Genomic DNA, 10,432 nt, shown 5'->3' with positions numbered 1-10,432 from the left:
ACACACACACACACACACACAGACATACACAGACACACTGACACATACATACACAGACACACACTGACACATATACGCACACACTGACACACATACGCACACACAGACACACACATGCACACAGACACACACACAGACACACACGCACACACAAACACAGACACATATACAGACACAGACACATATACACACACACTGAAAGAGGTCAAAAGCAATTCAGTTACTGCAAACATCTGGAGCTGGCATGAGTTCTCACCTTCTTAGCGATGCACAGGGTTCGAAGGCCATCTCTTGCATACAAGTCCAGATGTTTTTGGGTCCTGGCTCGGATTCTCTTCAGCTTCTTTTCCACATCAATATTACTCACTGTCAAATAGTTGTTTTTCATGAAGCCATGGGCAAATGCTCAGGGAGCTTCACCCTCAACTCCCTGGAGTCTTCCCAGTTAACTACAACAGCCATAAAAGAGGAGCCCTCTTTCTAGCCCTCCCTAGGTACATGGAAGAGGTCTTTGACGACAGACTGCCTTGGAAAATGATAATTCCATGAGTCCTCACACTGTTTGCTTCTTAGAGCTTTTCTTCAAAAGCCTGACTGGAAAAAGTGCTACTTAAGGAAGGGAGGTAGTCTAAGAAATTGTTCAACTAAACCTGCTTACAGGACAACTGCCTAGAAAGTTAATGCAACGCTATTGTTAGGTGGCGGGCTGGGGCTAGGAATTTCGGTCTCCTTGATACCAAAGGTATATTTTCAGTAGCCAGCCTTGCTTGGAGAGCCACCCAACTTTCCAAACTCTTCTCTGAAACTTAGACAAGCCATCATCTCCTTGTCATATACTTTAGCTCTCGTCAAGCTGAGTTCCAAGACAGCTGCAAACCTGGATCTCATTAGCGGACTTCTTCAGCGCATTGGATTTGCTGATTTAGCTTTCTTTCAAGACGAAGGATGGTGTTAGAAAAAAATAGCTTTTGCATTTCCTGTAACTTTAGTGTGAAAAATACCTCACTCCCTTGTTCAAAAATCTCTGTGTTAAAGTTCCACATAGCTTATTCCTTTCCAAGATCATTTATTTTTCTCTATTAGACAGTAAGAATAGTTTAGGGCTGGGCTGGTTGGGAAGGCACAGGACCTAAGCTGTGATAGGCATCAGTCATCTATAAATCTGTAAATCTGAGCAATGAAGCCTTTAGAATCCCATACTAGTGCTGGGCAGAGGATTTAGAGAGATCCTCAGGAGTGAAGAGAATTTGAACACCACACCCATTCCTTCATACAATGCCAAGCTAAAAATATAGTTTCTAATACAGGCCTCACTAAGTAAGGAAGCGCAATAAGTATTTCTTTATACAATATAAACATCTTTTCAAATATTATTTCCTCATTGATCAAATGACCTAAGTCCAGTCTTTATATAATCAATGCCTAATTGAACACTGCAATACCTTATCTTCAAAACCATCCCTTTTGAAGCTCGCCCTTGTGAGCCCTTGGGTTTTTCCCACACCAGGTTTCCAGGAACCTCAGAGTCAAATTGAATGACCAAACATCACAAATACACTAAACTTGATCTCATTTCTTCCCTCCCTTTCAAAGCGTTGTCTCTTTCTTAAGGCTGTGACACTGCTATTGTGGTTTTTATTATTCGCAGCATCTCCAACCCATTTCTGCAATCAGGTGAAGAAGGAATAAACAAACATCTCCAGGGCAACGTGGCTCTGTTGCCTAGAGTGCTATGGCTTCCTCAGCTCAGAAGCACTTGTCTGCTAGAGTCGGGGGATGAAGAGAACTAATTAGCTCCCTTCTCATTCTAAACACTAATCAGTCCCCATGAACCTCTTGGCTGTGATCCACAGCTGATAAAGCTGGAGGCTCTGGGCTGCCTGGGCAATTCTGAAGCTTGGCTGGGATCCACTATCCTGGGAGAATCATAACCCTATCACTGTCTTTTCCTTGTTAGCAATCAGGATGCGGCTGCACACCAATTCATGCTTCTCTAAAATTGGACACTGATACATAGGGACTTTGGAGCTTTTTTTTTTTGGCCCCACGCAAGTTTATGAAAATCCGTCTTGGTAGAGGTGGGTACTGGGGAAAATGATAATAAAGAGGGACACTTGAGAGACCACAGTGTGCTCTAGGATGTGACTAATGGATGTTTTGGTAGAAAGAAGCCTGGATATGGGTATGGCTAATGAATATTTTAATGAGTGTAGAAACCTGGAAATTGAGAAATGTGAAGGTAAAATGGCTTCTCTTATAAAAGACTCTAGAGTTTTGAATGTATTAAGGAACACCCCACTTCTCTAAGTCAAGGTGGTGGAAAATTCAGTGTGTTCTAAGGACCTTGTTTTGAGAATATTTCATGGGCTTGGGTCCATTGCAACGTTAGAGTAAGTGACTTTTAACGGGTTCCTTGTCACTGTGCCACATTGCCCCTAGGACTATAGCCCGTGTATTCCTGGGCCCCATGGTGGGAACTCACCACAGGCTGGATCTTCCAGCAGGTCCATGATGACCGAGTCAGCACCCTTGGTGTAGACGATGATCTCATCCGTCAGTGGGTGCCTCACCACTACTGACATTCTCTTCCGGACAGAGTCAAAGCCCAGCGTGAAAAGGAGGTCAAAGGTGAGGCAGATGCCCTGGGGCAGACGCACAGTCACCTGCTCAGGTGTCCTAGACACTAGTGTGAAATTGTAGGCACGAGCCGCATGCACCAGGGCTGCTTCATCAGGGCTTTCGGCCTCGTAGCACAGCTCTGGTCCATCTTGGCTGAGAGCTGGGGTGTCCAGCCCCTCCTCCAGAGAAGTGCCCGATTCAGACCCCAGGATGTCACCCTGCTCCCATGTGCTGCTCCGGTAGCCACCATCCGTGGAACAGTCTCCGCTACACACGGATGTGTCATCTTTCTCATCGGAGTCTATGGTGGGCATGTTGGGTCCCAGACTCTCTCCTAGATCTGTGTCGGAGGGGGCCGTGGATGAGAATGATTGGCTGAGACTCAAAAGCTTCAGCCTTTGGAAGAGCTGTTGAATCTTCTCCAAGGATGTCCCCAGAGCCTTGTTGGCTGGTGGAGTGGTAACCTGTGGTTGAGTACAGAAAGTGCTACATCACTCTACGCATGCAAGCCGTCTTATGCAGAATATGAAAGTCATTTTGTAATCAGAGCATTATTTGGGTCTTCTGTGGTCATAGACCTGTAGCATGGCCATAGACAGACCCTGTGTTCTATGGCTCTCAGCCTACCCACCCGTATAAAGAGGGTGTTAGCTCAGATGTTTCCTTCTGTGCTTGACCTTCTAGGTGTATAATTTCCAAACATCCCACTCTGGTCGTGGTAGAAAGAAGCATAGGGGTGAAAATAGGACTCTCTTTTCTTTCTGTTCAGTGTATGGTAAGCTGCTTTCTCTCTGAATCATCACATTCAATTTCCCCTGAAAATCTCTGGGTGTGGAAGCCAGGCACCCAGATGTTGAATAGATTTACCATGATACCTCAGTGTTTTGGTAATAAAGTTGGGATTCAGTTCTGAGTCTGGGTCCAGCAATTAGCTTGGAGCTATGAGCTGGTGCCAGCCTTCTCATTAACTTGAAAACTGAAGTTGGATGCTAGCTTTCCCAAAATAGTACTTCTCAAAAATAGTTGCTTGTCCAGATAATGCTTTCTGTCTCCTATATATCACAGAAAGTATTTGATCATGAGGTGATTTTTTTTTTCTGGGTAGTTTGAAATCTTGGCATAATGAGAGGAAGTTATAGTCTAGTGAATCCTGTTTTCTTGGTTTTATAGCCACAAGTTGCACCAAATCATTATTTTTTTAAAAGCTTTTTATTGGTTCTTTGTGAATTCCAGTTCATGCAACCTAATCCTACTCATTTTCCCTTTCCCTTATATCCATCCTCTACCCTTGCAACCTCCCCCACAACAGAGAAAACAAAATCTCATTGTGGAAGCTATAGTGTGTCACAGTGTGTCTCACAATATACCATTTTGTCCACACTACTTTGCTTGCAAATGCTCGTTGCAGTGACTTGGTTTGGAATGAAGCCCCTGGCTTCTGCTACTCTGCCAACACTGGGTCCTCACTGGGACTTCTCTTGGATATCCTGTTGTTGCCCTGTGCCATGGAGATCCTGTAGTTTTGGATCTTTATGACCAGCCCCTTTCATGAACTCTATAGTTCATCGATGGAGATGTTGAGGCAGGCCAATTCAAAGCCCTGGATCTGGGCCTGAGAGAGGGGATTTGGCCAGCTCTACTACTCTTGTCGTCCAGGGTTCAGCTCTCCTGCCTACCATAGATGGTGAGGGAAGAAGGGCATCTCTCCAGCTCTATTGAGATGCTCAAGTGAGGAACAGGTTCAGCACTTCAGTTTTCAAGACCCCATTGGGGCCAACTCTCCTGTCCAACACCAGTGTTAAAGGCAAAAGGGAGGGGAGAAGATCTCTCGCTCTCTGATACCACTGAATAGCAGAGGAGAGGTAAGGCTAGCTCTCCTACACTCAAGTCCTTGGGGCTGACTTACCTGTAATCCCCACACTCAGGGCCAGTTCTACTGTGCTACCTACATGAGGTGCAGAGTCTGGTCTTCCAAGTGCTGCTGCAGGTGAGGGGCAGGGACAGCTCTCCTGCTCTCATGACCCCAAGGCTAGCTCTTCCAAGATGTCCAATCAAGGAGTGGAGCCAGTTCTTCAGCTCTCAGATACCAACATGTCCCCAGGGAGCAGACCAGGGGTGCCCAACTGGCCTTTGGTGGCAACAGACCCTTGCTGTTGCAGGGCTATGAACCCAGACATGGCCCCCAGTGGTGGCACAGGCCGGGACCCCTCCTCAATGGTCCCAGGTGGTATCACCAGCTACTCACTCAGGCTGTTCCTCACTACCCTTGAGTTTCCAGTTCTGCCTCTCGTCATTGCGTCCACATCCTTCTGTTTCTCCACCACTTACTTGCTCCCCTTAGAGATGCTTGGGCTCTGAGTGTCTAGAGTCATCTCACGAGTAGTCTCAGGAACATTATGCCCCACTTGTGAATTTTGGTGCCAGGCAGGGGTCATCCCGGGCATGGTCTGCTCCCCCATACTCCCCCAAGACTGCTCAGGGTCTGAATGGTAGTCATCTCAGGCTAGCTCCCTGTCTAGGCCCCATGGCAATGGTCTGGAGGTCATCTCAGGCTTGCTCCTTGGTTGCCTGACCTAGTGGCCCCATGTGAGGTTTATCTGTCCCAGGCTTACTCCTACCTAGGGTCCTCAGTCCCAGATAGGTTTCTTCTAGTCTTAGGCTTGCTTCTGGTCTTGGGAGCTGGGGACCTGCATGGCTACAGCCTGGTGGTCATCTCAGGCTTGCTTTTTTCAGGCAATGTTAGGCTCACTAATTGTTCAGATGTTCAGAGGTCAGAACTCCTCTCTGCCACCTACTGGTGCACATGAGACACAGCAGCCATACCCGCAATGCGTCTAGTGGCAGGCAAATCATTATTCTTACCACTGACTTGTAGGGATCTCGGCTGAGTCTGTAGATAACTGAAGACCCATAAACCCTCAGAAGTTTTCATTGTTTAACTTCATATAGACAACCACATTTCTGCATTGTTTACAAGGAAAGCACGTAACACACAAGCTTATTAATTTTAAATGCAATATAAAAGTAGATTCAAGTATGATAATGATATTAATGGGAACCCTACCTGAGTTCACAGGTGGTTCTACCACATGTTAACCATGCTTTCTAAGTTAAGTTACTCAAGTGCTCAGACTTCATTTGTTAAGTCAAAAAAATATGCCCTTCTAAATTTCAGGGCTGTAAGTAATATGCAGAAAGTAGTTAGCATTGGGACCTAGCACCCAGCTGTACACAGTCCCTGCCCTGCAGGTGATAGACCAGGGTTGAAGGTTGCACAAACAGCTGCTCTGTAACTTCTCCCATTTAATTTATAAAGAGGGAAACAGACCTAGGAAGATCACAGGGCTGATCCAGCTTTCAAAGAGATGGGCTGACGATGCTACAGCTAGCCCCAAAGAGTTGTGCCTTTCTGATCGGGGATTTCCCTTCCCCACCTGCCTTTGTACTTCTCCCTCACCCCTCCCTCCCTTCTCAACCATCACTTGACCTTACCCTCTTTCTGGGCTCAGTGGTTGTAGACACCATGACGGAGTTGCAGATGACTAGGGCGAGAAAGAAGTCAGCAATGGAGGCAGTGGTGGAATGCGAAGGCTTGGCAGGTCTGGTACCTGAGGTCTCCAGCCACAGAGCAGCATCTCTCACCTTGCTCAGGAGGTTTGTGTCAGGAGTCACATCTTTTTCCTGGAAGAGAAAGAAGCCCTCGTGAGGTCTTTTCCTGGAAGGACTGGGGAGGGAGGTCCCTCCCAGCAGGCTCTGCCTGTCTAGAGTAAGGATTTTACCACCATCCCTGCAGTCTTGCATCCTGCACATTCCTCCCTGTCGCTGGACTAATCACTGCTCATATTTATTTGATTCTTCATCGTCAATCGGCTCTGTGGAGCTATCGGTTGCCAACATTTCTTCTCATCACTTGTTCCTTACTCCTCGTGTTTCCGGTAAATCCTGGACCCTCCAGCCCTCAACTGTATATTTTTGTACCAACTTTATACCAGTACTGCTACCATCCAGCTCTTCTCACCCTGCACATGCACATGTGCTATGCCACGTTTCCAAATACCACTTTCTTCCTGCAACTCCTTTTTTTTTTAATTGACATATTTATTTATTTTATGTATATGAGTAAACTGTAGCTGTACAGATGGTTGTGAGCCTTCATGTGGTTGTTGGGAATTGAATTTTTAGGACCTCTGCTCACTCTTGTCAACCCCGCTTGATCTCGTCAACTCTGCTTGCTCAGTCCCTGTTCACTCAGGCCCAAAGATTTATTTATTATTATACATAAATACACAGTAGCTGTCTTCAGACATACCAGAAGAGGGTGTCAGATCTCATTATGGGTGGTTGTGAGCCACTATGTGGTTGCTGGGGTTTGAACTCAGGACCTTCAGAAGAGCCGTCAGTGCTCTTACCCGCTGAGCCATCTCGCCAGCCCTTCCTGCAACTTCTGACTTCCAAAAAGATCTTCAGATCTTCACCATCAGCATCATCAACTCCTCCTGCTTCTAAATCCCTTCAGAAGTGTTTTCCTCCATCAGACCCTAGTGGTCTCTGTTGCAATCTGGACACACAACCTCCTTTTATGCTTCCTGTCACATCAACAGAAGAATACTTTTCTACCCATCAAAGTCTCACCTAGATCTTAATGACCACAGAAGTGCCAGCTGCCGTTAGATTCTATCCATCTCATGGTGACCTCTTCTGAATCACAGAAGTAAGTTCTAAACTTACGATGTCCAGAGGTACCAGGCATGTAAGGCAGATGAGGGAAGTGGGCCAAGGCACAACAGAGTTCATTATGGGACAGAAAGTGTTGTTGACCTAGCAAGCCACACTAAATAGTGCTGCTAGCTTTGCTTAGCAAAATACTCCAAGGTCCTTTTGCCAAGAATCCTGACTCCTCAGGATAAAGCAGAGATGAGAAGGGACCTGTTTTCTCTTTTTCTTCTCTTTTAACTTTCTGAGCTGAAGCTGATCCACAGTTTTGCAATTTTTCGCATTTCTGTAGAACTTTCTATTTGAACTGTCACTCTGGGATGGGTGCTATCCATCTTCTCTGCATTTGAATATTGTACTTCTAAAAGTAGCTCACATTTATGAAGTGCTCTCTACCTTCCCAAGCTCAGGGCACTTGTATGACACCTATCAGATTGTTGCAGGATTGTGTGGAGATGTATGCAATACTCTCTTAACGAAAGCCCAGAGATGTGGGCTGATTTAATCCCTGGCTCTTAGCAAGACAGGGTGAAGCCCAAATTACGTATCAGATCCCTGCACAACAGGCACAGCATCTTTCTTCTGGGGTTATGGCACAGGGGCTTGGTCCATTAGCACTCTGTTTGAAGTTCTCTAGCCAGACCAGCCAATACTACCTAATCACAGACCCCGCTTCTCTTGATAATGAGAGCTCCTATTCACTCAGTGTTTCATATTTTCCCAGTATATCCATCATCCCCATGTATCTCTGCAATTGGTATTGCTATTGTCTTAGTGCTGTTACCTCTAACTTTAGGTTAGAAAACTCATGCCTAGCAAAACTTAGTGCCTCATCTAAACTCTTACAATAAGCAAAGGGTATTTCTTCAGCTGACTCTTGGTAGTTTGACTCTAGAATATCTCTTCGCTCCTATACCAGGCAAGATCCTCCAGGAGAAGGAAGTGGCCTTTGGGACTTCTTGAGAGACAGAGCCTTGAGTGTCTGGCATCCCACATGCCATGGACTGGCTTGAATATCAAACCTGAGTTCTCAGCACTTTGGGAGACTGTGGAAATGTTCCTCTTCTTGAAAAATGGATTTTTTTGGGGGTAGGGGATGGTATAGGAATGGGATTCTAAAGCTTTGCACAGAAGAAAGCTTTCTGGGAAGAAAGCTCAGAGGCTATCAAAATTCAATCCTCTATTTTCCTGCAGAGAGGGAGGAAATGAACTGCTCATAATCATGTCTTGCCTTAGGGTCAGAGCCAGGCCAGCTTTCCCTTCACCAGGCACCACATCATGGACTGATCACACAGTCAGAATCATTTAGCAGGTACCTGTTCCTTGTTCAGGCATTCTAGAGTCTACAAGTGTCATGAGGATGACGGCTTGTGTCTGACGTGTCCCCAGTGCCTGGAGTTAGGGACATGCAGAATGTTGAATGATTCCTTTCTAGAGTACTGATGAGTTCTTGACTCTTTTTATTGTTGTTTGCTTTTATTTATTTTTGAGTGTGTGTGTGTATGTATCAGGGTACCATGAGTAGAGGTCAGGGGACATTGCCTGAAAGTTAGTTCTCTCTTTCCACCATGTAGCTCCCAAGAATCAAACTACTTAGGCCATCAGGCTAGGTGACAATTTCTCCTGCTTTGCTATTTCATTGGTCCTTGACATTTCTTTATTAAAACTATTTTAAAAATACATTTCTACTTGATTATATGGCAGTGTGTTATAAACGGCTTCTGCAGGTGTTGGGAGATAAGTCAATCAATTTTTACCTAGTCACCAGACCAGTCACTGCCCTGAAAATCTCTTCAGGGTGCTATTTGCTCTGGTCCACTCTTTTCTGTGTGGTCTATTAGCATTTGGGAACTTGGCCCTTAAAACAGAGAAAAAGGTAGTTACTTCACACATGGCTGGTAACTTTGAAGGAAAAGAAAACAGGAGGCCATTTATGGAGGGCATTTACAGGTTTTTTTGAGCCAGAGCTCAATTGATTGGTTTCCTTCTATTGTTAGTCAGCAGGAGCATACAGCTCTTGTGTGAGCTCAGGACCCACATGAAGGGATGGCGTTATCATTAGGCCACTTTTTCTGATATTAGATACATACCCAAGTCCTTCGTTAAGTACCCTCCTTTTTATATCATATACGCCAGTACTGTCATTGTCCATTTTGATTATGAGGTAAAGGAGGCTCATTAATATTAAGCAATTTGTCCAAGATCTCAGATCCTGTGCCAGGATCCCAAATTTCCTTATCCATAAACCTGACTTCTTAAATGTTATGGTGGTGCCTCCCAAACTGGGGTTGAGTTCAGGCTGCCTGTAATGGACCTGGGCACCTGCATGCCTAACTAGCTCACAGGAGGGCTTGTTCTGCCAGTTAAGGAGCACAGCTCAAACAGCAAAAGTGTGTGCCACATGGTGGTCCAGGGGTTGCTCTTCCTTTCTGGCTGGACTATATTCCTACACTGAAGTTTGGGGAGAACAGGCCAGCTTCTATTCTGCTATTTTCCCTTCAGGTATATGCGTGTGTGTGTGTGTGTGTGTGTGTGTGTGTGTGTGTGTGTGTATGTCAGAGGTCATGCTATATGCTGGGTATATTCCTCAGTTGCTTTCTACCTTATTTTTTGAGTTAGGGGCTTTAACTCAACATGGAGTTCCCTGAATGGCTAGGTTGGTTTGAATAAGTTTTAAGGAGACACTCAAGTCACACCATCACTGTTACTGATTGGGGATAGCAACTTCTCCATACAGAAGTCCCCTAAGCCATTGGTAGACAGATGTAGGCTGCCTGGCCCTTAGCCTGCAAGGAGGCATGGCTCCTCTTGTGACGCCATCTTCCTCACTTCTCCATCTTGCACCTTCCTTCCAGCTACAGATGAGCACCTCCACACACTCTGCCTTGCTTGCATAGATTTTTCTCCTGTTACAACTTGCATTCTTGCACCTGCTCCTCATTTGATGGCTACTGTTGTTTAAGTTCTCCTGGTTACCCTCCACCCAGTCAAGTGCTAGAGTGCCCCTCTGCTAATCTCTTATAATATATCTGTACCCACTGTCCCAACAGTAGCTACTAGTGTCCTACTTGCTCCTTCATTAGTTTGTAAATTCCTGAAT

At 45.6% G+C, this 10,432-nt stretch overlaps 1 protein-coding gene and 1 pseudogene across 2 annotated transcripts in view; both read right to left on the bottom strand.

Annotated features, from left to right (window-relative positions):
* Positions 1-10,432, bottom strand: part of Atp10b (ATPase phospholipid transporting 10B (putative)) — a 183,025-nt gene that overhangs the window by 38,807 nt on the left and 133,786 nt on the right. For both annotated transcript variants that reach the window (XM_021213839.2, XM_029546265.1), the window contains exons 11-13: positions 6,112-6,300; positions 2,483-3,083; positions 257-366 (exon numbers count right to left, since the gene is read on the bottom strand). In XM_021213839.2, the coding sequence (XP_021069498.1) occupies positions 257-366; positions 2,483-3,083; positions 6,112-6,300 (900 nt within the window). The remainder of the gene's footprint in view (positions 1-256; positions 367-2,482; positions 3,084-6,111; positions 6,301-10,432) is intronic.
* LOC115065443 lies at positions 5,371-5,464 on the bottom strand (annotated as a pseudogene).

The sequence above is a fragment of the Mus pahari genome, chromosome 14, assembly GCF_900095145.1.
Source record: "Mus pahari chromosome 14, PAHARI_EIJ_v1.1, whole genome shotgun sequence".
Lineage (NCBI taxonomy): Eukaryota > Metazoa > Chordata > Mammalia > Rodentia > Muridae > Mus > Mus pahari.
This window is presented reverse-complemented; position numbering and strand designations above follow the sequence as displayed.